General features: G+C 46.9%; 1 protein-coding gene across 1 annotated transcript in view; it reads right to left on the bottom strand.

Annotated features, from left to right (window-relative positions):
- Positions 1-27,418, bottom strand: part of ZPLD1 (zona pellucida like domain containing 1) — a 473,205-nt gene that overhangs the window by 165,766 nt on the left and 280,021 nt on the right. Inside the window, exons 6-7 of the mRNA XM_069204797.1 lie at positions 23,283-23,380; positions 17,613-17,696 (exon numbers count right to left, since the gene is read on the bottom strand). Coding sequence (XP_069060898.1) covers positions 17,613-17,696; positions 23,283-23,380 — 182 coding nt within the window. The remainder of the gene's footprint in view (positions 1-17,612; positions 17,697-23,282; positions 23,381-27,418) is intronic.

A 27,418-nucleotide genomic window follows, 5' to 3' on the forward strand; every position in this document is an offset into this window, starting at 1 on the left:
TGCTTGTACTTATCCATATTAAGGGGACAAGCAGCTAAGGTGGCTAAATCAATAGCCCCCTCAGAGACTAACACAGCCTCTGTGGCCTCCCTAACAAGGCCAACCCCAACTAAGTTACCAATAGTGAGCCCAGCTACTCCCTTGGATTGGCTATTAGTAGGTTTGCTCCCACCACCACTGCTATTAGTAGGGACACTAGGTGTAGCAGTAGGGGTTGTAGTGGTAGGAGGCTTGGTGCTTTTCTTTGGACAACTGAGATCTGTTGTCCAATGGCCTTTTACTTTACATAAATAGCACCATGGTTTCTTTTTTTTGTTTTGATTAAAGGAGGATTTGGACCCACCACCCCCACCAGAGTGTTTTTGTGGGCCTGATGAAGACTCGTTTTTAGATTTGTCCCCACCCTTGTCTGAAGACTTACCATCCTTCTTTTTGTTGCCATCTTTGTCACCCCCTGTATGAACTTTTCTGTTCACCCTTGTTCTGACCCATTTGTCTGCCTTCTTTCCCAATTCTTGGGGAGAGGTCAGATCAGAGTACACCAATTACTGGTGCAACAAATCAGACACACACTTATTAAGAATATGCTCTCTCAGGATCAAGTTATACAGGCTTTCAAAGTCAGTAACCTTACTGCCATTTAACCACCCCTCCAAGGCCTTCACTGAATGGTCAATGAAATCAACCCAGTCTTGTGAAGACTCCTTTTTGGTCTCTCTGAACTTTATCCTGTATTGTTCAGTGGTTAAGCCATAACCATCCAGGAGTGCATTCTTAAGTACTGTAAAATTATTGGCATCACTTTCTTTCACAGTAAGGAGCCTATCCCTACCTTTTCCACTAAATGATAGCCATAGGATAGCAGCCCACTGCCTTTGAGGGACCTCCTGTACAACACAGGCCCTCTCAAGTGCAGCAAACCACTTGTTAATGTCATCCCCCTCCTTATAAGGGGGAACTATCTTGTGCAGATTCCTGGAATCATGCTCTTTTACAGGATGACTATGGGGAATACTGCTGCTGCCACCATGGGTTTCTAAACCCAACTTCTGTCTTTCCTTCTCTATTTCTAAAGACTGTCTATCCAAATCCAGCTGTTGCTTTTTAAGCTTCAGTCTGGTTTGTTCCACCCTCAACTTATTGAGTTCCCTTTCTAACAATCTTTCATCAGGGCTGGTGGGAGGGACATTTCTAGATACAGAGGTATGATGGGAATGAACAGAAGGAGACCTGTCCCTTACAGAGGCCACCCTAACAGCTTGGCTGACAGTGTAATGTGAGAGCACATCATCTGTATGATGTGACTCCACCTCAGTACCAACTATGCTAGACTGTCTAGTAATGGGCAGGCTAAGAAGTTTCTTTCCTGAACCTTTTCCTGGGGGAGTCCCTGGATCAGATTGAGAACCATTAGCTACTTTTTCAACAGATGGGGCACTTATAGCCTTATCTTGTTCTCTAAGCATGTTAATTAACAGTTCCAAGGAAGGATTCTTCTCTACACTCAAACCTCTCTCTATGCAGAGACTCCTTGCTCCTTTCCAGCTAAGGTGATCATATGCAAGTTTCGACAGATCAACATTTTGGCCTGTGCCAGACATTTTTAGAGAGAGTTAAAGTGATAGAAAAAGAGAAAAAAGTTTTCAGAACTTTTTAGAAAGACAGAAAAAAAACTTTGTAAACTTTTAAGAACTTTTTGAAAGTTTAGAAGTACTTTTCAGCACTTGGAAAACAGTGAAAAGAGGAAATGCAAAACGTTTTAGCTATGTGTACATACACTGAACTTGTTTTGTATATTTTTCTCTTATGAAAAGTACAATGACAAGAGTGGTAAGTAGTCTCAAAGCACTTATCCCGTCGCTGCTTCCAATGTAGGAGGCTGGACTGGCTTGTAGTGAGTACCAAGGGGTACTTGCACCTTGCACCAGGCCCAGTTATCCCTTATTAGTGTATAGGGTGTCGAGAAGATGCAAAAGTCGCGGTTACCAACAATGCAGTCTGGCGTGGGGAGGCAAGGACTTACCTCCACCAAACTTGGACTGAAGAGTCACTGGACTGTGGGAGTCACTTGGACAGAGTTGCTGGATTCAAGGGACCTCGCTCGTCGTGCTGAGAGGAGACCCAAGGGACCGGTAATGCAGCTTTTTGGTGCCTGCGGTTGCAGGGGGAAGATTCCGTCGACCCACGGGAGATTTCTTCGCAGCTTCTAGTGCAGAGAGGAGGCAGACTACCCCCACAGCATGCACCACCAGGAAAACAGTCGAGAAGGCGGCAGGATCAGCGTTACAGAGTTGCAGTAGTCGTCTTTGCTACTATGTTGCAGTTTTGCAGGCTTCCAGCGCGGTCAGCAGTCGATTCCTTGGCAGAAGGTGAAGAGAGAGATGCAGAGGAACTCTGATGAGCTCTCGCATTCGTCATCTAAAGTTTCCCCAGAGACAGAGACTCTAAATAGCCAGAAAAGAGGGTTTGGCTACCTAGGAGAGAGGATAGGCTACTAACACCTGAAGGAGCCTATCAGAAGGAGTCTCTGACGTCACCTGGTGGCACTGGCCACTCAGAGCAGTCCAGTGTGCCAGCAGCACCTCTGTTTCCAAGATGGCAGAGGTCTGGAGCACACTGGAGGAGCTCTGGACACCTCCCAAGGGAGGTGCAGGTCAGGGGAGTGGTCACTCCCCTTTCCTTTGTCCAGTTTCGTGCCAGAGTAGGGGCTAAGGGGTCCCTGAAACGGTGTAGACTGGCTTATGCAGAATTGGGCACATCTGTGCCCAAGAAAGCATTTCCAGAGGCTGGGGGAGGCTACCCCTCCCCTGCCTTCCCAACATTTTCCAAAGGGAGAGGGTGTAACACCCTCTCTCAGAGGAAGTCCTTTGTTCTGCCATCCTGGGACAAGCCTGGCTTGACCCCAGGGGGGGCAGAGACCTGTCTGAGGGGTTGGCAGCAGCAGCAGCTGCAGTGAAACCCCAGAAAAGGCAGTTTGGCAGTACCAGCGTCTGTGCTACAGACCACTGGGATCATGGAATTGTACCAACAATGCCAGGATGGCATAGAGGGGGCAATTCCATGATCTTAGACATGTTACATGGCCATATTCGGAGTTACCATTGTGAAGCTACATATAGGTATTGACCTATATGTAGTGCACGCGTGTAATGGTGTCCCCGCACTCACAAAGTTCAGGGAATTGGCTCTGAACAATGTGGGGGCACCTTGGCTAGTGCCAGGGTGCCCTCACACTAAGTAACTTTTCACCTAACCTTTACCAGGTAAAGGTTAGACATATAGGTGACTTATAAGTTACTTAAGTGCAGTGTAAAATGGCTGTGAAATAACGTGGACGTTATTTCACTCAGGCTGCAGTGGCAGGCCTGTGTAAGAATTCTCAGAGCTCCCTATGGGTGGCAAAAGAAATGCTGCAGCCCATAGGGATCTCCTGGAACCCCAATACCCTGGGTACCTCAGTACCATATACTAGGGAATTATAAGGGTGTTCCAGTAAGCCAATGTAAATTGGTAAAATTGGTCACTAGCCTGTTAGTGACAATTTGAAAGAAATGAGAGAGCATAACCACTGAGGTTCTGATTAGCAGAGCCTCAGTGAGACAGTTAGTCACTACACAGGTAACACATTCAGGCACACTTATGAGCACTGGGGCCCTGGAGAACAGGGTCCCAGTGACACATACAACTAAAACAACATATATACAGTGAAAAATGGGGGTAACATGCCAGGCAAGATGGTACTTTCCTACAACTGTGTGTCTGATTTGTTACACCAATATCTAGTGGACTCAGATCTGACCTCGCCCCAAGAATTGGGAAAGAAGGCAGATAAATGGGTCAGAACAAGAGTGAACAGAAAAGTTCATACAGGGGGTGACAAGGATGGCAAGAAGAAGGATGGTAAGTCTTCAGACAAGGGTGGGGACAAATCTAAAAATGAGTCTTCATCAGGCCCACAAAAACACTCTGGTGGGGGTGGTGGGTCCAAATCCTCTTCTAATCAAGTAAAGAAACCATGGTGCTATTTATGTAAAGTAAGAGGCCATTGGACAACTGATGACAGTTGTCCAAAGAAAAGCACCAAAAGCCTCCCACTACCACAACCCCTAATGCAACCTCTAGTGCCCCTAGTAATAGCAGTGGTGGTGGGAGCAATCCTACTAATAGCCAATCCAAGGGAGTAGCTGGGCTCACTTTTGGTAATTTAGTTGGGGTTGATCTTGTTAGGGAGACCACAGAGGCTGTGTTAGTCTTTGAAGGTGCCATTGATTTGGCCACCTTGGTTGCTTGTCCCCTTAATATTGATAAGTACAAGCAACTTCCCCTAAACAATGGTGTTGAGGTAAAGGCCTACAGGGACACAGGTGCCAGTGTTACCATGGTAATAGAGAAACTGGTAAACCCTGAACAACACCTACTTGGCCACCAGTACCAAGTGACAGACGCTCATAACAACACTCTTAGCCACCCCATGGCTGTTGTGAATCTCAACTGGGGGGGGGGGGTTACTGGTCCAAAGAAAGTTGTGGTTGCCTCAGATTTACCTGTAGACTGTCTACTAGGGAACGATATAGAGACATCAGCTTGGGCAGAAGTGGAGTTGGAGGCTCATGCAGCAATGCTGGGCATTCCTGGGCATATTTTTCCTTTGACAAGGGCTTAGGCCAAAAAGCAAAAAGGACAGGGTGACTTGGATCCTGGAACAATGGACCAAGTGCTCCCTAAAGCTAGGGTTAGTAAGGGTAAATCCCTACCCACTATTCCTCCCTCTACAGATGATTCTACTTCTGAGGAAGAAGAATTTCACCCCTGTGCAGAACCTTCACCAGAGGAGCTGGCAGCAGACACTGCTGAGCTTTTGGGTGGAGTGGGGCCTGCCAGGGAGGAGCTGAGTGTGGCACAGCAAACCTGTCCCACATTAGAGGGTCTAAGACAGCAAGCTGTCAAACAGCAAAATGGGGATGTCAGTGACTCACATAGAGTTTACTGGGGGGACAACCTCTTGTATACAGAGGCAAGGGACCCAAAACCTGGAGCAGCCAGGAGATTGGTCATTCCCCTGCAATACAGAGAGTTCCTCCTAACTCTGGCACACGACATTCCCTTGGCTCAACATTTGGGTCAGATTAGAACATGGGAAAGCTTTGTCCCCCTGTTTCACTGGCCTAGGATGTCAGAGGACACAAAGGATATTTGTAAGTCCTGCGTGACCTGCCAAGCCAGTGGCAAGACTGGTGGCATCCCAAAGGCTACCCTTATTCCACTGCCTTTGGTTGGGGTTCCCTTTGAAAGGGTAGAGGGTTGACATAGTTGGCCCCCTTGACCCTCTCTACAGGGAATGGACTATACAGTGGAACATAGACCTGGGAGTACCCACTCCAATGCAGATGGACTCTCCAGATATTTCCACTCAGACAATGAAGACTCATCAGGTCATGGCTAGTCTTATTGTCCTTCGTTTGGGGGGGGGTCGTGTAGGAAAGTACCATCTTGCCTGGCATGTTACCCTCATATTTCACTGTATATATGTTGTTTTAGTGTATGTGTCACTGGGACCCTGCAAGCCAGGGCCCCAGTGCTCATAAGTGTGCCCTGTATGTGTTCCCTGTGTGATGACTAACTGTCTCACTGAGGCTCTGCTAATCAGAACCTCAGTGGTTATGCTCTCTCTGCTTTCTAAATTGTAACTAACAGGCTAGTGACCAATTTCACCAATTCACATTGGCATACTGGAACACCCTTATAATTCCCTACTATATGGTACTGAGGTACCCAGGGTATTGGGGTTCCAGGAGATCCCTATAGGCTGCAGCATTTCTTTTGCCACCCATAGGGAGTTCTGACAATTCTTACACAAGCCTGCCACTGCAGCCTGAGTGTAATAACGTCCACGTTATTTCACAGCCAATTACCACTGCACTTAAGTAACTTATAAGTCATCTATATGGCTCACCTTTACCTGGTAAAGGTTGGGTGCTAAGTTACTTAGTGTGTGGGCACCATAGCACTAGCCAAGGTGCCCCCACATCGTTCAGGGCAAATTCCCCGGACTTTGTGAGTGCGGGGACACCATTTCACGCGTGCACTATACATAGGTCACTACCTATGTATAGCGTCACAATGCTAACTCCGAACATAGCCATGTAACATGTCTAAGATCATGGAATTGTCACCCAATGCCATCCTGGCATTGGGGAGACAATTCCATGATCCCCCGGGTCTCTAGCACAGACCCGGGTACTGACACACTACCTTTCCCGGGGTTTTACTGCAGCTGCTGCAGCTGCCAACCCCTCAGACAGGTTTCTGCCCTCCTGGGGTCCAACCAGGCTTGGCCCAGAAAGGCAGAACAAAGGACGTCCTCAGAGAGAGGGTGTTACACCCTCTCCCTTTGGAAAAAGGTGTCAGGGCTGGGGAGGAGTAGCCTCCCCCAGCCTCTGGAAATGCTTTGATGGGCACAGATGGTGCCAATCTCTGCATAAGCCAGTCTACACCGGTTCAGGGATCCCCCAGCCCTGCTCTGGGGCAAAACTGGACAAAGGAAAGGGGAGTGACCACTCCCCTGACCTGCACCTCCCAGGGGAGGTGCCCAGAGCTCCTCCAGTGTGCTCTAGACCTCTGCCATCTTGAAATCAGAGGTGCTGCTGGTACACTGGACTTCTCTGAGTGGCCAGGGCCAGCAGGTGACATCAGAGACTCTTTCTGATAGGCTCTTACCTGTGTTGCTAGCCTAACCTCCTTCCTGGGTAGCCAAACCTCCTTTTCTGGCTATTTAGGGTCTCTGCTTTGGGGAATTCTTGAGATACTGAATGCAAGAGCTCACCAGAGTTCCTCAGCATCTCTCTCTTCACCTTCTGCCAAAGGATCGACCGCTGACTGCTCAAGACGCCTGCAAAACCGCAACAAAGTACCAAAGACGACTACTGCAACCTTGTATCGCGTCTCCTGCCGCCTGGTGGTGCATGCTCTGGGGGTAGCATGCCTCCTTCTTGCACCAGGAGCTCTGAACAAATCTCCCGTGGGACGATGGAATCTTTGCCCTGCAACTGCAGGCAACAAAAGACTGCATCACCGGTCCTCTGGGTCCCCTTTCAGCACAACGAGCGTGGTCCCTGGAACTCAGCAACTCTGTCCAAGTGACTCCCACAGTCCAGTGACTCTTCAGTCCAATTTTGGTGGAGGTAAGTCCTCGCCTCCCCACGCTAGACTGCATTGCTGGGAACCACGTGATTTGCAGCTGCTCCGGCTCCTGTGCACTCTTCCAGGATTTCCTTCGTGCACAGCCAAGCCTGGGTCCCCGACACTCTAACCTGCAGTGCACAACCTTCTGAGTTGTCCTCTGGCGTCGTGGGACTCCCTTTTGTGTCTTCGGGTGGACTCCGGTTCACTCCTCTTCCAAAGTGGAATGCGAACCACGAATGGACCCCAAACCTCTGTGAGCTTGGAGAGGGTCGCTGGGACTGTAAGAAAACAGTGAGGGTTAGAAAAATAGACCACCCCAAGACCCTGAAAAGTAAGTGTAAAGTGCACCTATAACCCCCAGAGAGCACAGAAGTCGTGATAGGGGGTTTCTGCAAGGAAAACCAACACCAGCAAAGCAACAACAGTGGACTTCCAGACCTGAGTACCTGTGAAACAAGGGGACCAAGTCCAAGAGTCGCGACAATGTCGAGAGTGGGCACATGCCCAGGAAATGCCAGCTGAGGGTGTAAAGAAGCTGCCACCGGATGGAAGAAGCTGTGGATTCTGCAAGAACGAAGAGGACTGGGAACTTCCCATTTGGAGGATGAATGTCCCACGTCGTGAAGAAGCTTGCAGACGTGGCCTCACGCAGAAAGACTGCAAACAAGCCTTGCTAGCTGAAAGGGTCGCAGTTAGGGTTTTTGGATGTTGCTGTGGCCCAGGAGGGACCAGGATGTCGCCACTTGGATGAGGAGATAGAAAAGGCACCCAGCAAGTCAGGGAGCCCTCACAGAAGCAGTCAGCTCCCGCAGAAGTACCGGAATGGGCACTTGGAAGAGGAGTGAGCCGGAGTCCACCCGAGGTCAGAAAAGGGAGTCCCACGACACCGGAGGACAACTCAGAAGGTTGTGCACTGCAGGTTAGAGTGTCGGCGACCCAGGCTTGGCTGTGCATGAAGGAAATCCTGGAAGAGTGCACTGGAGCCGGGCAGCTGCAAATCACGCCATTACCCAGCAATGCAGTCTAGCGTGGGGAGGCAAGGACTTACCTCCAAGAAACTTGGACTCAAGAGTCACTGGACTGTGGGATTCACTTGGACAGAGTTGCTGAGTTCCAGGGACCACGCTCGTCGGGCTGAGAGGGGACCCAGAGGACCGGTGATGCAGTCTTTTGTTGCCTGCGGTTGCAGGGGAAAGATTCCGTCGACCCACGGGAGATTTCTTCAGAGCTCCTGGTGCAAGAAGGAGGCAGGCTACCCACAGAGCATGCACCACCAGGAAACAGGGGAGAAAGACAGCAGGATGAAGCGATACAAGGTTGCAGTATTCATCTTTGCTACTTTGTTGCGGTTTTGCAGGCGTCCTGAGCATTCAGCGGTTGATCCTTTGGCAGAAGGTGAAGAGGGAGATGTAGAGGAACTCTGATGAGCTCTTGCATTCGGTATATGAAGAATTCTCCAAAGCAGAGACCCTAAATAGCCAGAAAAGGAGGTTTGGCTACCTAGGAAGGAGGATAGGCTAGTAAGAAAGGTAAGAGCCTATCAGAAGGAGTCTCTGACGTCACCTGCTGGACCTGGCCACTCAGAGCAGTCCAGTGTGCCAGCACACCTCTGAATCCAAGATGGCAGAGGTCTGGGGCACACTGGAGGAGCTCTGGGCAGGAGTGGTCACTCCCCTTTCCTTTGTCCAGTTATGCGCCAGAGCAGGGCTGGGGGATCCCTGAACCGGTGAAGATTGGCTTATGCAGAGATGGGCACCATCTGTGCCCATCAAAGCATTTCCAGAGGCTGGGGGAGGCTACTCCTCTCCAGCCCTGACACCTTTTTCCAAAGGGAGAGGGTGTAACACCCTCTCTCTGAGGAAGTCCTTTGTTCTGCCTTCCCAGGCCAAGCCTGGCTGGACCCCAGGAGGGCAGAAACCTGTCTGAGGGGTTGGCAGCAGCAGCAGCTGCAGTGAAACCCCGGGAAAGGTATTTTGGCAGTACCCGGGTCTGTGCTAGAGACTCGGGTTCATGGAATTGTATCCCCAATGCCAGAATGGCATTGGGGTGACAATTCCATGATCTTAGACATGTTACATGGCCATGTTCGGAGTTACCATTGTGACGCCATACACAGGTAGTGACCTATGTATAGTGCACGCGTGAAATGGTGTCCCCGCACTCACAAAGTCCGGGGTTTGCCCTGAACAATGTGGGGGCACCTTGGCTAGTGCCAGGGTGCCCACACACTAAGTAACTTAGCACCCAACCTTCATCAGGTGAAGGTTAGACATATAGGTGACTTATAAGTTACTTAAGTGAAGTGGTAAATGGCTGTGAAATAACGTGGACGTTATTTCACTCAGGCTGCAGTGGCAGGCCTGTGTAAGAATTGTCAGAGCTCCCTATGGGTGGCAAAAGAAATGCTGCAGCCCATAGGGATCTCCTGGAACCCCAATACCCTGGGTACCTCAGTACTATATACTAGGGAATTATAAGGGTGTCTACCTGTCTATACATGTATCAGTTTGAAAAGAATTTCATCTTACCAGTAACGAACCCTTTTTTCAATAACATGAAATTATGGCGTCGTTACATAGATGACATTCTCATCATATGTCAAGGCGCTGTTCCTAACATTGATCTGTTTCCTAGCTGGATCAATACACTGGATCCCTTTTTGAAATTTACAGCGCACATCTCCACCACACAAGTACCTTTTTTGGACCTTCTGATTCACAATGTGAATGGCAAATTAGTAACTGACACCTATCATAAAATCACCGACCGGAACAGTCTACTCAGATATGACAGCCATCATCCGAAGGCTCAACGCGATAACCTTCCTTTTGGCCAATTTCTGAGACTACGTAGGAACTGCTCCTCTGTTCATTCGTTTGAAGCTCAGGCATGTGAATTGAAAGAGAAACTCCAACGTCGATGTTATCCCACTAAGATTATCAATTCATCTTATAAAAGAGCCAGAAACAATCACAGAGAGGCTCTCCTAGAATCCACCAGGCGGGAGGATCAAACACGACTTACTTGTGTTTCAACATACACTCCCCTCTCCAATACTGTAAAAAGACTCATTAACAGAAGGTGGCATATTCTACTGAGCGGGGGATCACAGATCGCTAGACCCCTGTTTGCATTTAAGAGATCTTCCAACATCAGGGACTTAATCAGACATACACGACCACGCAGACAGGACTTTTCCACAGACCAGCCCACACTATGGAATCTTCCTCCGGTCTCCGGACACTATCCGTGTGGTTCATGTAATGTGTGTTCCCTGACCAAACGGATAGACAGTCTACAGATGAAACACTTTGGAGTCTGGCGTTTAACAAAACACACCAACTGCAACATACGTCACTGTATATACTTGATCACATGCCCATGTGACTTACAATATGTAGGGATGACAACAAGACCAGTAAAGTTAAGAATCAATGAACACCGTAGCAACATTAGATGTGCACGGATCACAACTAAATTAAGTTCACATTTTTTAGAAGCAAGACATGGCCCTAATGATATGTGGTGGACTGTTTTACAAGTACCCAGATATAATGAAAATTACCCTAAATATCTGTTCAGGACTGAACAGCAGTGGATTTTTCGACTTAAAACAGCTAGGGAGGGTCTCAACGATGATATTCCTTGGTGGACCCTGTCTCCTTAGCCTCCTTGACTGACTCGTGTAGATATTAATTGTCCTCGGAACCATACTAATGTCCCAATATGGAGGTGTAATACATTATCCCATAATAACATTTGGGTTGATGGCCTCTCCCACAATGTTGCAGCATGCAGTTTTCGGTACTAGTCCCCCTTTGCGTTGATGATGCCTAATAACAGGACAGTGTCCTGGAATACTAGACCGATCACACACCCCCATACTATAGGGTGACTGTATCCAGACTTCTTTTTATGATTATCCTCCGTTCCAAGATGGCCGCCGTTACCATTAGCTCTCGAGTTAGTCCTTCGTCGGTGTCTATTCACCTGACACCGACGTGACACATTCAGGGCTAATTGCCCAATCGACACATCACTATTAAAACGCCTCCCGAGCGCGCGTTGCCTTTGTTGTGGGGCACGCAACCTCGGGTAGGCTAAAAGCAGACCACCAACGCAGTACAAGTAAGTGAGCGTTTTTTATGCTGGGCGCTTTTTGACAGCCTGATCGATTTGTAAGCTTGTTACTGAACGAGCGGCTAGCGCGTGTTCAGACATCCTGAATGAGCACGCAGTCCCCCGATAACATTTTGCACTAGGCTGAACTTCAGCATTAACCTGTTACTAACTGTCTGCTACTAGTGTTTACTGCCTGATTCAAATTATGAGCCACATACCCATATACTCAGGAGCTGGGTGGTCACTTTTATGTCTGTCAGTTACCTAGATGTGGACCCACAGACCCTGGACAGACTCCATACTCTATATGTTTTTTTGCGCACTATGAGAGCCTGTAGACAAACAATTATAGAGACACTACTATATCTTTTTAGACATGGAATTTTCTCATATTGATTAGTTTGAATGTGATAACCTCGTGCAAACATGATTCTAATCAACTGCTGATGTTTCAGTTTTTACTTGATTTTATAGTTTACAACTTTTCTTATTTAGTGAACTCACCTTGGTTATGAGGTTTTACGCGTCCCTATGATGCCCTGTCTTTACATGGAATGGTAAGCCTTCTATATTGTTTACCTTTTTCTCCACTTTTGTTCTTTGGGACCTGATGCCTATCACACTCACTACTCTCCAGCAAGACACCAATCAATGTCTTCCTGCTGCACTTTGTTTTACATATGTGTTTTGTCTCCTATGCAGGGCGACTTTTAATTAGACTGACTGTGACGACTGGTCCATAGACTGTAAGTGACCTCCCAGCATTTACGGTCTCTGTTTTTGTTCTTTGTTTTTTGTATATTAAGGAGAAGTTAACTAAACGGTCCTGATGAAGCGCCAGTGGATCAATCCCTGACCGAGTAGGCGCGAAACATGTCGACCCAGTGTTAGGAGTGAAGATTCTTCCCTCCCTTCTTTTTTTAGGAGTATAGGAGACATTATTCCCTTGATACTCCTACTTGTTTTTAATCTTGGCCTGACCCTTACTAAAGCATTAAATTTAGTTATTAGGTGCTCAGAGCCAATTTTATATACCCTTTACTCTCCTTTTTCTCCTCTGTCAGCACGTACTGCGGACTTAATTTGATCTGCAGAATCATCTTCCGGTTGAAGAGCCACCACCTCTTGTGTGGTGGCCCGTCAGACGTTGCAGTGCCGGTCTGGAGAGGAGTTAGCCCTATGATGATGCTTAGCATCCTATTGTGATGCTTGAGGGCACTCCTACAATACCTTCTTTCAGTCTTCTTTTCGTCCTCTTTGACAATATTCTTGCTTTGGAACAGTGTACACATTTTTTATTATAGGTTCATGTATAGGGAGTAAGTACACTGGACCAGATTAATCTCCCAGTCCTCCTCGTATAGGTAGTATGTTCAACGTGATAACATTTTTTATATCAATGACTGCACAGAGAGCGATCACAGACCACAAATAATTAAGTTTAAAATGTGTATCAATTTAAATCTGAGGGAAAATAGTATTGAAACAGCTTTGTTAATTTACCTTTGAAATGCTAAATTGTATCAGTCCAAATATCAAGCCGATAAGTCAACTGTCAACTATGACCCTCAGCTCTTGGTCCTCAGGTGAGGAGGTCGACGGCTCACTGGCATTCTTTTTATACGTTTTGCAAAGGACAGTGTCACAACCAATTTAATAGCCACATCATCCATTCTTCTGCATCAGATCTGTAAATCCAATGACTCCAAATATTTTGGAGAATTTAAAAATAATTTAAACTTTGGCTGCTTTCAATTAAACAACATAAAACATCAGTGCCTCAGCTTGGATTTAACATATTAATAAGCTACGCACCAGCATTCTTGAATTCGAATAGCAGAAAGATATAGCTCTCTCACTCATTAAGTTCACCAGTTGTATTTATACAAACATATACAATTAAAAAAATTTAAGTCCGAAGGTGCTGCTGGCCTGAATGGCCTTCCAACCAGCCTATTTATTTGTAATATCGAAATCTGGTCTAAAATAATAATACGACTCTTCAGTGAATCCTTGAGTTCAAATTGCATCCCTGAATCCTGGAAGAGTGCTATTCTGCATCCAATATTTAAAAATGCCTTTGTCACAGACCCAGTAAACTATAAGTTAATAGCATTAGTAGAGATAGAAACACGGGAATATTGATCAAACTTTCATACAGCGCAACACTTCAAGCCACCAATGCAGGCCCCCTTCAATCATGGTGCAAGTGTGTCTGTACTGTAAGCAGGATTGTTTTTGTGCAGGGACACCTTCCTGCGCAAAAACAATCCTCAGAGGCATTTTCCCCTTTCTATGTATGCTGCAGAATACAGCACACATAGAAAGAGGAAAAAATGAGGAGACATTAGGATATTTCTCCTTTGAACACCTCCCCAGGGTGTCCGTACATTTTGACACATTCCGAGGTATGCCACCGATAGTCAATCTAGAAATGTGCCAAAATTCATGGGTGGATACATGGGAACACCACGCTCCACTCATGGAACCCATCCCTGGGGCACAGTAATGCAAGACAGTGGTGTGTGCTTCCCTGTGTTACTCCAAATTTATCAAGCCATGCAGGACCATGTGTGACCTTGCGTGGCTTGATAAATCTGACTTTAGTATTGCATCACCCTTGCTTCCCCTTGTATGGTGCAAGGGTGATGCAACACTATAATAAATCTGGCCCAAAGTTCTTCTCAGGTCTCCTCTGGCAAGGCCTAGAGTCTTGGGCAGATAAGCTTAGGCTACTTCCTCCTAACCACAAGGGCTTCCTCCCTGGAAGTGGGACCATCACTAATCACATAGTAGAAGTTCCAAGCAGGTTTACCTAAAGGTTTTGTGATTTAATAATTGAGTAACTGACTTCACTTCTCCAAGCCTCACTGAAGCGAATGAGAGGTATGATGATCTTTCACTTTCTGTCAAATGGTTTGCCCTAGGGATGTGCAGCACTCATTTTTATTTACACTCTTTAGGCCATATTTATGGCCAAGTGGTGCAGCACAGCACAGCGAGTCACCTTGTTTTGCTGCACTGCTTCATAGGTAAAGGCCAGGAATGTGTCATATTTATCCCAATACGCTGCATTCCTATCCTTTTCCAATGTTGTTGCACAATGGGCTCTTCCACCATGGTGCAGGATGGTCTCTGTTGCATGTAGGATTGTTTTTGTGGAAGGAGTGAAGGCCGGCACCGAATGGGTGAGGAACAGCAAACTGAAGTTGAACTCAGATAAGACGGAGGTCCTCATCTTCGGTGCCAACCCCTCAGCCTGGGGCGACTCCTGGTGGCCAACCGCTCTGGGAGCAGCCCCAACTCCCACCAACCATGAACACAACCTGGGCATCATCCTCGACTCAACACTCTCCTTGAGCAAGCAAGTCAGTGCTGTCTCCTCAACCTGCTTCAACACCCTCCGCATGCTCCGCAAGATCTACAGATGGATCCCCACAAATACAAGAAGAACAGTCACCCAAACCCTTGTCAGCAGCAAACTTGACTACAGAAACACCCTCTATGTAGGAGCCCCGGCCAAACTCCTCAAACGACTGCAACGCATACAAAATGACTCTGCACGCCTGATCCTTGATGCTCACCGCCACAGCCACATCATCTCCCTTCTGAGAGACCTACACTGGCTCCCAATCAACAAAAGGATAACCTTCAAGCTCCTCACCCACGCACACAAGGCGCTCCACAACACTGGTCCAGCCTACCTCAACAGACGACTCACCTTCTACACCCCGTCCCACCAACTCCGCTCAGCCGACCTCGCCCTCGCCACCCTCCCCCGCATCCGAAGAGCGACTACCGGAGGCAGATCCTTCTCCCACCTCGCCGCCAAGACCTGGAACACCCTTCCCTTGCCCCCACGACAGACCGAAGACCTGCTGACTTTCAGGAAGCGGCTCAAAACCTGGCTATTTGAGCAGTAGCAGCTCCCCCCCTCAGCACCTTGAGACCCTCACGGGTGGTATTGCGTTCTACAAATACACTGATTGATTGATAAATTGTGCACGAAAGGACACCTTCCTGCAAAAAAACAATAACCTGAGGCTTTTACCTCTTTCTATGTGTGCTGCAAAATGCAGCACACATGGAAACAGCACAAAATCAGGAGAAATAAAAATATATTTCTCCTTCTTACGCCTCACCTGGGGAGGTGTAGGTTTTTGGCACAGTACCAGGTCTACCACTTCTGTTACATCTGGGAAAGCATCAAAATCAATGGATGTTGCATGGGAACACCGAAGAAACACCCATGGAATTTCTCCCTGGGGTAGAGTAATGCAACAGAGTGATTTGTTCTTTGTTGCTATACTCAAGATTTATGAAGTCGCACAGGGCCACGCAAGGTAGCCTTGCGCGGCTTCATAAATTTCAATTTGGGCTTGCGTGGCTCTTCAACCATACTGCATGGTCCAGGAGTGATGCAACAGGGCTCGCAAATATGCCTCTTTGTCTAGGCAAGAGTTCTTTCTCACTCTCTATATACCTTAATAAGCCGTAGCATAGCATGGTTAAATTTGAAGGCTATACAGCTAGTGCAAATTCGATAGCCTTTGGTCTAAGTTGTTAGTGTTGGCAATCATGTAATTCACCAGTTCTTGTGGCTCCTAACTAATTGAAGAAACTTCTGCGGGAGGAGAGGGACTGGCTAATGGTAGTTGCCAAGCGACATATGTCATGTATGATGCCTGCATCCTATCCTGACTTTCAACCAGTTGGGCTTTGTATTCTGTGACTTGTAAATTTGTGTTTCCCTTTATAGGTGTATGCTTAAAGTCCCAACATCATCAAAGAAAACTCTAAGGCACATATTTACAAGTGGCCTGCGCCGTCGGTGTGTCAATTTTTGTGATGCACTGGCAGCACAGGCTGCTCATCCATATCAACAAAGCCACGCAAAGCCACTTTGCGTGGCTTTTCATGACCTTGTAAATATGGAGCAAGGCAAAGCAGAGCATGTCACTGTGTTGCCTTACTTTTCATAAGGGAGGTATTTCCATGGGTGTTTCCAAGCAACATCCATGGATTTTGCCGCATTCCCAAATTTGCAAGGTTTTGTAAACCTGGGAATGCGTCAAAAGCCTACTCCACCCCAGGGGTGGCAATAAAATGACGCTTTTTAACTCTATCTGTGTTGCATTCTGCAGCACACATACGAGGAGGAAATCGCCTCCATTGATTGTCCCTTCCTGCACAAAAACAATCATCCCCACAATGCAGGCACCCTTGCACCATGGTGTAAGGGTGCCTGAATTGACGCAAGACAGCAATTTGTGTGCCAGTGCAGGGTGAGAGGACAGAAATGCATGGTATCTTGTAGATACAGCACATTTGTGTGCCATTGCAGGGTGAGAGGACAGAAATGCATGGTATCTTGTAGATACAGCACATTTCTGCACTTTCCCGGTGGCACAGGGCGTCGCAGCAAGGTAGTTGCTGCACCGCCCTGCACCATGGGCCTAGTAAATATGGCCCTTAGAGATTAAAAACTCCAACAGTGAATCCACTGCATCCTCCTTTCTCCCCCTCATACTTTTCTTCACCATGGGGGCACTCAATGTTAGAGCCAAGCAACTTTTCTATATTTATTTACTATGTTTAAAGCACACACATTTCCCCACATGTCAGTTCCGAATTCGTAGAAGAATGAGTGTGAGTGCACTAAACTCTGCTCAGAAGCCTGCAGCTGCCACCAACACGCCAGATACCAAGGCTGCATAGTATGGAATCCATCTCATGTCTCTTTGACCGACTACGAGACACTTTCTGCCTCTTAATCTTATTCTTGCAGGTTCCTGCTTTGCCTATTTGAGACGTTTTTCTGTCTTTCTCCTTCTTTCTCCTTTGTGAGTGTTCCTTCTCTTGCTCTTGGGAAACGTCTGATAAGCAAAAACAAGCATTGGTCCCCAAAAATAAGTGCCAGTGGGCCCCACCAGCAACCACTGACTCAAATTAAGCATGTGTATATGTGTATACATTTCAGACAGAACTCCTAAACAGCGAACAGTGGTTGCCTGAATTTGCTTCCGATTTATGCCCTCTGAAAATCATGCACTAACTTGGAGAAATGTCAAGTTAAACGTAAGCACTTTTAAAGAGCAAATGTATAAACAAGGGCACCCGGCTGCTCATGAGCCTGTGCAACTATTCATGAAATTGATCCTTGTGTTTGTGTTGGAATCAAAAGTGTAATACTATATATGATAGTTTTGAAAAAACAAGTTCATCATTGATGGATCAGTTGTGTTTGTTTTGATAACAAGTTCATTCCAGGAAGTTTACATCAAATTGAGCATAGGAACATAACTTACCCGATAAAAATGTCATAGGTACTGTTAGAAAAAGCTGGGAAAGGAGAAGTGGAAGCATAGCAACGGTCCAGCAAAACATTAAATCTAAAAGAAAGAGGTATTGTAGGAAATTAATTTGCATTGCAACCAGTAAACATATGCTATTATTTACAAAATCAATCTAAAAATGTAAGAGGATGTACATATTGAGGTGAACATATAGCTCCAATATTTGAACAGTGTTGTATTTACTATCTACAATTAATTCATCCTCCGAAAACCTGAGTTGCACATAAAGACAAGACTTAAAAACAGGGAAATAAAAAAGTACAAAATACCAAGGTGAATTTGCTAATGAAAACTTCTTTGCAACTCCCTTGGTTAATTCACAAGCAAATCTATCAATGTATCAGTGGTGTCTACTCCTCCTGTTTGCAAGCAAACCTCGACAAAACGGAAGCTGTCTGTGTGGAGTAGGTTCCACTTTGTGAGTGCTAGCTGTGGGCATCAGAGGGTACAGGTAATCATTTTGACTAGGTGAGGGCGGCAACTCCGCTCCGCTGGCAGTGTTGGAGGAGTTCTGCCACTCCGTGGCTCCGCTTGGTGTGTGGAGTTCGGCAAACTCCACTGACTGCTGGAGGAGCAGAGTTTACTGGCGCACATTCGCTGCTCACCCCCATGAGCAATGCTCTGATGAAGCCCAATGCTGTGTGTGGCACGCAAAAAGCAAAAAAGGCACGGTCCTGTACTACTCTTGCAGTAGCTTCACTGATGTACTCTGACACCAAGAGCCACACAGTCGTTGAGCCCCTCTGGCCCCCTCCCTCCCATTGCTTTTCTCTGCTCCTGTAGCAGGCTGGCATGGATTGTAGTGGGCACCAAAGGTACTTACACCTTATACCAGGTCCAGTTATCCCTTATTAGTGAAATATAATCTGTGTCTAGAAGCCAGGCTGTCTAGAGGTAGCTGTTGGCAGAACAGCCAAGGCTGAACTAGGAGACATGCAAAGCTTTTGCAATATCACTGTAGTCACACAGTACTCACACACATGAAAGACAAAACTCAGTGTTACACAAATAAAGGTACTTTATTTTAGTGACACAATGGCAAAAATACCATTGGAGACTATACTTCTTTAGGAGGTAAGTAAATTACACAATATATACACTAGTAATCTGTAGGAAAGTACCATCTTCCTTGGCATGTTACCCCCATTTTTACCTGTATGTCAGTATGTTGTTGCCTGTCTCACTGGGATCCTGCTCCAGTGCTCATAGTTTATGGCCTAATGTGTGTGTCTGTATAGTGCTTGACGGTGTCACTGAGGTTCTGCTAATCAGAACATCAGTGATTATGCTCGCTCTGCTTTTAAATTTGTCACTATAGTATATGGTACCTAGGTACCCAGGGAATTGGGGTACCAGAAGATCCCTATGGGCTGCAACATTTCTTTTGCCACCCATAGGGAGCTCAGACAGTTCTTAAACAGGACTGCCACTGCAGCCTGAGTGAAATAACGTCCACGTTGCACTTAAGTAACTTATAAGTCACCTATATGTCTAATCCTCACTTAGTGAAGGTTAGGTGCAAAGTTACTTAGTGTGAGGGCACCCTGGCACTAGCCAAGGTGCCCCCACATTGTTCAGGGCAAATTCCCTGGACTTTGTGAGTGTGGGGGCACCATTACACGGTTGAACTACATGTAGGTCAATATCTATGTGTAGCATCACAATGGTAACTCCGAACATGGCCATGTAACATGTCTAGGATCATGAAATTGTCACCCCAATGCCATTCTGGTATTGTGGGGACAATTCCATGCGTCCCCGGGGCTGCAGCATGGACCCCGGGTACCGCCAAACTAGCTCTCTGGGGTTTTCTCTGCAGCTACCGCTGCTGCCAACCCTCAGACAGGTTTCTGCCCTCCTGGGGTCTGGGCAGCCCTGGCCCAGGAAAGCAGAACAAAGGATTTCCTCTGAGAGAGGGTGTTACACCCTCTCCCTTTGGAAATAGGTGTTAAGGGCTGGTGAGGAGTAGCCTCCCCCAGCCTCTGGAACTGCTTTGAAGGGCACAGATGGTGCCCTCCTTGCATAAGCCAGTTTACACTGGTTCAGGGAGCCTCCAGCCCCTGCTCTGGCACAAAACTGGACAAAGGAAAGGGGAGTGACTGCTCCCCTGTCCATCACCACCCCAGGGGTGGTGACCAGAGTTTCTCCAGTGTGTCCCAGACCTCTGCCATCTTGAATGCAGAGGTGTGAGGGCACAATGGAGACCTCTGAGTGGCCAGTGCCAGCAGGTGACGTCAGAGACCCCTCCTGATAGGCTCTTACCTGGTTAGGTAGCCAATCCTCTTCTGAGGGCTATTCAGGGTCTCTCCTGTGGGCTTGTCTTCAGATAACGAATGCAAGAGCTCACCAGAGTTCCTCTGCACTTCTCTCTTCGACTTCTGCCAAGGATCCACTGTTGACTGCTCCAGGATGCCTGCAAAACTGCAACAAAGTAGCAAGAAGACTACCAGCAACATTGTAGTGCCTCATCCTGTCGGCTTTTTCGACTGTTTCCTGGTGGTGCATGCTCTGAGGGCTGTCTGCCTTCACCCTGCACTGGAAGCCAAGAGGAAATCTCCTGTGGGTTGACGGAATCTTCCCCCTGCTAATGCAGGCACCAAACTTCTGCATCACCGGTCCTCTGGGTCCCCTCTCATCTTGACGAGCGTGGTCCCTGGAACACAGGAGCTGGATCCAAGTGTCCCCGACAATCCAGTGACCCTTCTGTCCAAATTTGGTGGAGGTAAGTCCTTGCCTCTCCACGCCAGACAGTAATCCTGTGTACTGCATGGACTGCAGCTGCTAGGGCTCCTGTGCACTTCTGCAAGACTTCCTTCGTGCGCAGCACAGCCCAGGTCCCCAGCACTCCGTCCTGCATTGCCCAACTTGCTGAGTTGGACTCCGATTTCGTGGGACCCTCTTTTGTTCCGCTGAGACCACTGCTGTGCTCAGATCTTCTGAACACCTGCTCAGGTACTTCTGCGGGTGCTGCCTGCTTCTGTGTGGGCTCTCTCTGTTGCTGAGCGCCCCCTATGTCTCCTCCTCCAAGGGGCGACCTCCTGGTCCCTGGCAGCACCCAAAACCTTCAACCACGACTCTTGCAGCTAGCAAGGCTTGTTTGCAGTCTTTCTGCGTGGAAACAACTTTGCATCCTCCAGCACGCCGTGGGACATCTTCTGACCGAAGGAAAAATTCCTGGCACCTTCCGTTGTTGCAGAATCTTCGACTTCTTCCAACCGGAGGCAGCCCTTTTGCACCTTCATCCGGGGTTTAGTGGGCTCCTGCCCCCACCGGACACTTGTGTGACTCTTGGACTTGGTCCCCTTCCTTTACAGGTCCTCAGGTCCAGGAATCTGTCTTCAGTGCTTTGCAGTCAGTTGTTGTCTTTGCAGAATACCCTATCTCGACTTTACTGTCTTTCTGGGGTGGTAGGGTAACTTTACTCCTACTTTTCAGGGTCTTGGGGTGGGGTATCTTACACTCCCAGTGACCCTCTACACACTACACTAGGCCTGGGGTCCATTTGTGGTCCATTTGTGGTTCGCATTCCACTTTTGGAGTATATGGTTTGTGTTACCCCTAGGCCTATTGTCTCCTATTGCATTCTATTGTGTTCTACAGTGTTTGCACTACTTTTCTAACTGTTTACTTACCTGATTTTGGTGTGGGTGTATATTTTGTGTATTTTACTTACCTCCGAAGGGAGCATATGCTCTGAGATACTTTTGGCATATTGTCACTAAAATAAAGTACCTTTATTTTTAGTAACTCTGAGTATTGTGTTTTCTTATGATATAGTACAATATGATATGAGTGGTATAGCAGCCTAAGCTGCTCTGGTATAGCTACCTCTGTCAGCCTAAGCTGCTAGAACACTTCTAATCTACTAATAAGGGATATCTGGACCTGGCACAAGGTGTAAGTACCACAAATTACCCACTATAAGCCAGGCTAGCCTCCTACAAGGCTGCGGTGTCCCGGGGAGTGGGTAGTGCCCCATCAAAGGCCATTCAGCCACCTGCCCGGAGTAAGACTGCAGTCCATCATAGGCAGCCAAGAGTACCGTGCCAGTGAGACCCCAGCCACACTGAAATCCAGCAGGACCCCATGGTGGGAAACAAGCCCCAGGCTAGGGTGCACCAGCCCACGCCAAAGCCACGCAGCCTACTCAATCACCCCTGACAACTTTCAATACACCTCCTCATTCTGAAGCGGCTGCGGAATATAAATCCTGTGCAGGCCCACTGAGGTTACGTGTGCTCATTCGCCCTTTGTGCCACTGGATGAGTGATGGGGATACTACATAAGGCACATTACTCCGCAGAGCACGAAGGGTGAGTAGTACTTCTACTTATGTTACTTGTAGTTTGTTACTTGTACTTGTTACCATTGTCTGTCATTAGAGTGGCAGAGTGACCCGTCGTTGTGCCTGACCTCCTCACAAGGCTGTGCAGTATGGTTGCGCGATTTACTTGAATCAGTAATTCAGTATAAAACGTTCTGCTTCCAGGAGTTCTCCGGGGAGGCCCAATTCAGCTCAAAGGGTGGACGAGCAATACTCAGCTAACGCACGGAACTCTGTGAAATCCAGCAGAGTTTTTCAGTGGAACTCCACGAACTCCATCCAGGCCTAATATTGACCCCTCCCACGATGCCCCGTGCACAATAAGACACTTTATTTTGGTGTTGCGCTTCCTGTTCCTTTAAGAGACCGATATCACTGCTCTTTGAGGTTAAATATAATGAAAATACTGAGACTGAAATGTTGTGCTACTTGCAATCCTTCAGAATTGCATTCTAAGTGGTTAACAAGTATTTACAGAATACATACTTCCTCATAATTATTATCGTGAAAAATATTTGTTTCAAGATCTTGAGAATGCCCATTTTGCGCTGTGTCAGAGTGATACCTCAAGTAGAGAGCAAAGATTTGGCTGGGTTGGATTTGACCTAGTGATAATACATCTCTCCCAATACCCGCCAGAAAGAAGATATACTTTAGTTAAGATTCACAAATCAGATCCCTAACAAATACCCCCAGTGATTTTCAGTCTTGCACCTTGACAAACTTTTAGTTGATGTTTTACAAGTGAAATGTTTTTACCTAGAACTCTAATGAACAGCTTGAATTTATGTTCAAGGTTAACAATTATGAATGAAAATCGTTATTATATGAAAAACTGCATGTTTTTCTTCTTTTTTACCTTAAAATGTATTGGTCTTTCTTGTACTGTACAATGATAGATTTGGGAATTGATATGGAAATTAGGCAGTGCCCATATTATTTTAAAAAAATGTTTTATTGCATTGTGATGTTTTATTTCTTAGAGATATTTCATATCATAAAAAATGAATTTCTCCACCCCCCCTCCGATGCTGCTGTTAGAAAGAAAGCTAGACAGCTTTATGAGTCATGTACAAATTGCATACATACAGCTTCTATAAAAAAGGCAATAAACGTTTGTTGCACACAAGGCACAATTCACTACTGGACTGACAGTCCCTGAAGCAGGTCCCACATCAAGATACATTTGTGATTTGTGATAATGATAGAATAATACAGAAGGTGATATATGTTGCTTGTTGTATGACACAGCTACAATAACTCCTCAAATAAATTCATTACCACATCATGCAACGTACTTATTTGTGAGATTTGTGGCCTTCACTTCAACATAAACTCTTGTTTTCAGGTAGATTCCTGTTGCAGGCACTGAAAGAGTCCTTGAGTAGTTGGAATCCTACAAAGAAGTGAGTGGATCAGTCATTAAAAGGCACATTTAAGGTTTTTCCTTATCAATCTTTTTATCTCAAGTGTAAAGATAATATTAGCTGTCTTGACAACCTCATGTTTATATAGAGGCTCCCAATCAACACTCTATCACCATTAGTCTTTGACATGTCACTCAAATTATACACCTGCCCACACCAGCAGAAGATACACATCAACAGACCAGCCTAAGAAAGCCACTGGACTTGTACAGTTTCTAAAGTTCGACCTTGAACATGCATGCATACACATAGCTCCCCAAGAATAGAACTTGTTCACATTTGCACTTCACAAAGACTGATAGACCCCATGCATAATAGGGTTTCATCAAGTAGTTCCATAACTCTCAAGAAAATGATTGTAAATTACAATGTTGATACCTCACTGTATACAAGCTTTGGTATGGTTATCTATCCTACAGAAAATGAGCACAGACCATTAGAGTTGCTACAGTACATATGCAAATTTCTTGGATGAAGCCACCATACCCTTCACCCATTTCTATCTGGCTTGAGAGAGACCTCTTTTAGCTACTAGTAGATTTGCAGCTTTTCAAAAGATTTTTGCTCCTTGTTTTGGAGGTTTGGTGGTTACATCATTTCGGGACAATAACTATTCACTTTGTCAGACAAAAGTCTATTGCCTGGCTACTGATATAAAATATTCAGGGGGAACACTTATCCTCCTTCCTCACTATCGGAAGGCAGCCTCTTTTTAGCCTTGTTACCCCACTTTTGGCCTGTTTGTGAGTATATGTCAGGGTGTTTTTACTGTCTCACTGGGATCCTGCTAGCCAGGGCCCAGTGCTCATAGTGAAAACCCTATGTTGTCAGTGTGTTCGATATGTGTCACTGGGGTCCTGCTAGCCAGGACCCCAGTGCTCATAAGTTTGTGGTCTACATGTGTTCCCTGTGTGGTGCCTAACTGTATCACTGAGGCTCTGCTAACCAGAACCTCAGTGTTTATGCTCTCTCTGCTTTCTGAATTTGTCTCTGCAGGCTAGTGACTAAATTTACCAATTCTCATTGCACACTGGTACACCCATATCATTTCCTTGTATATGGTACTTAGGTACCCAGGGTATTGGGGTTCCAAGAGATCCCTATGGGCTGCAGCATTTCTTTTGCCACCCATAGGGAGCTCAGACAATTCTTACACAGGCCTGCCACTGCAGCCTGAGTGAAATAAGGTCCATGTTATTTCACAGCCATTTTTTCACTGCACATAAGTAACTTATAAGCCACCTACATGTCTAACCCTCACTTGGTGAAGGTTGAGTGCCAAGTTACTTAGTGTGTGTGCACCCTGGCACTAGCCAAGGTGCCCCCACATCGTTCAGGGCAAATTCCCCGAACTTTGTGAGTGCGGGGACACCATTACACACGTGCACTATACATAGGTCACTACCTATGTATAGCATCACAATGGTAACTCCGAACATGGCCATGTAACATGTCTAAGATCATGGAATTGTTACCCCAATACCATTCTGGTATTGGGGGGACAATTCCATGATCCCCCGGGTCTCTAGCACAGAACCCGGGTACTACCAAACTGCCTTTCCGGGGTCTCCACTGCAGCTGCTGCTGCTGCCATCCCCTCTGACAGGTTTCTGCCCTCCTGGGGTCTGGGCTGCCCCAGCCCAGGAAGGCAGAACAAAGGATTTCCTCTGAGAGAGGGTGTTACACCCTCTCCCTTTGGAAATAGGTGTGAAGGGCTGGGGAGGAGTAGCCTCCCCCAGCCTCTGGAAATGCTTTGATGGGCACAGATTGTGCCCATCTCTGCATAAGCCAGTCTACACCGGTTCAGGGATCCCCCAGCCCTGCTCTGGTGCAAAACTGGAGAAAGGAAAGGGGAGTGACCACTCCCCTGACCAATACCTCCCAGGGGAGGTGCCCAGAGCTCCTCTAGTGTGTCCCAGACCGCTGCCGTCTTGGAAACAGAGGTGTTGGGGGCACACTGAACTGCTCTGAGTGGCCAGTGCCAGCAGGAGACGTCAGAGACCCTCTCTGATAGGCTTTTACCCTTCTTGGTAGCCAATTCTCCTTTCTTGGAAGCCAAACATCCTTTTCTGGCTATTTAGGGTCTCTCCTCTGGGGTATTCTTCAGATAACGAATGCAAGAGCTCACCAGAGTTCCTCTGCACTTCCCTCTTCCACTTCTGCCAAGGATCGACCGCTGACTGCTCCAGGACGCCTGCAAAACTGCAACAAAGTATCAAGACGACTACCAGCAACATTGTAGCGCCTCATCCTGCCGGCTTTCTCAACTGTTTCCAGGTGGTGCATGCTCTGGGGTCTGTCTGCCTTACCCCTGCACTGGAAGCCAAGAAGAAATCTCCAGTGGGTCGACGGAATCTTCCCCCTGCTAACGCAGGCACCAAAAGACTGCATCACCGGTCCTCTGGGTCCCCTCTCATCCTGACGAGTGTGGTCCCTGGACCACAGAACTCTATCTAAGTGACTCCCACAGTCCACTGTTTCTTCAGTCCAAGTTTGGTGGAAGTAAGTCCTTGCCTCCCCACGCTAGACTGCAAACTTGTGTACTGCGTGATTTGCAGCTGCTCCGGCTTCTGTTCACTTCTCCAAGGATTCCGTTGTGCACAGCCTAGCCTGGGTCCCCAGCACTCCGTCCTGCAGTGCTCAACCCTCTGAGTTGGACTCTTACGTCGTGAGACCCTCCTTTGGGACTCTGCATGGACTTCGGTTCACAAATTTTCTAAGTGCCTGCTCTGGTACTTCTGCAGGTGCTGCCTGCTTCTGTGGGGGCTCTCTGAGTTGCTGAGGGAGCCCTCTGTCTCTTCCTCCTAGTAGCGATGTCCTAGTCCTTCCTGGTCCCCAGCAGCACCCAAAAACCTCTACTGCAACCCTTGCAGCTAGCAAGGCTTGTTTGCGGTATTTCTGCGTGCAACACTTCTGCAACCTCCAGCACGCCGTCGGACATCTTCCATCCAAAGGAAAAGTTCCTAGCCCTTTTCATTTTTGCAGAATCCTTGGCTTCCTCCACCCAGAGGCAGCCTTCTTGCACCTTCATCTGGGGTTTCCTGGGCTCCTGTCCCCCTGGACACTATCGTGACTCTTGGAATTGGTCCCCTTGCCTTGCAGGTCCTCAGGTCCAGGAATCCATCTTCAGTGCTTTGCTGGTGTTTGTGGTTCTTGCAGAATCCCCCTATCACGACTATTGTGTCCTATTGGGGTAGTAGGTATACTTTACTCCTACTCTTCAGGGTCTTGGGGTGGGGTATCTTGGACACCCTGACTGTTTTCTTACAGTCCCAGCGACCCTCTACAAGCTCCCATAGGTCTGGGGTCCATTCGTGATTCGCATTCCACTTTTGGAGTATATAGTCTGTGTTGCCCCTAGACCTAGGTTCACCTATTGCATCCTATTGTAATCCTACACTGTTTGCATTAATTTTCTTACCATTACTTACCTGTTTTGGGTTTGTGTACATATGACTTGTGTATATTACTTACCTTCTAACTGAGGGTGCTCACTGAGATACTTTTGGCATATTGTCATAAAAATAAAGTACCTTTATTTTTAGTAGCTCTGTGTATTGTGTTTTCTTATGATATTGTGCTATATGATATAAGTGGTATCGTAGGAGCTTTGCATGTCTCCTAGTTCAGCATAAGCTGCTTTGCCATAGCTACCTTCTATCAGCCTAAGCTGCTAGAAACACCTCTATTCTACTAATAAGGGATAACTAGACCTAGAACAGGGTGTAAGTACCACAAGGTACCCACTATAAGCCAGGCCAGCCTCCTACATTGGTGGCAGCGGTGGGATAAGTACTTGCAACTGCTTTACCACTTTGTCATTTGGAACTTTTCATGAGATAATCATATACCAAAAAGGTCAGTATATGTACACTTAACCAAAAACGTTTACTTTTCTATTCTAAAACTTTTAACAAAGTTCTGAAAAGCTTTTGAAAACTTCTAAAAGTTTTCCCAAAGTTAGAAAAAGTTTTTTTCTCTGTGCTTTCTAAAGTTCTAAAATGTTT

Source organism: Pleurodeles waltl, chromosome 8 (genome assembly GCF_031143425.1).
Source record: "Pleurodeles waltl isolate 20211129_DDA chromosome 8, aPleWal1.hap1.20221129, whole genome shotgun sequence".
Classification (NCBI taxonomy): Eukaryota; Metazoa; Chordata; class Amphibia; order Caudata; family Salamandridae; genus Pleurodeles; species Pleurodeles waltl.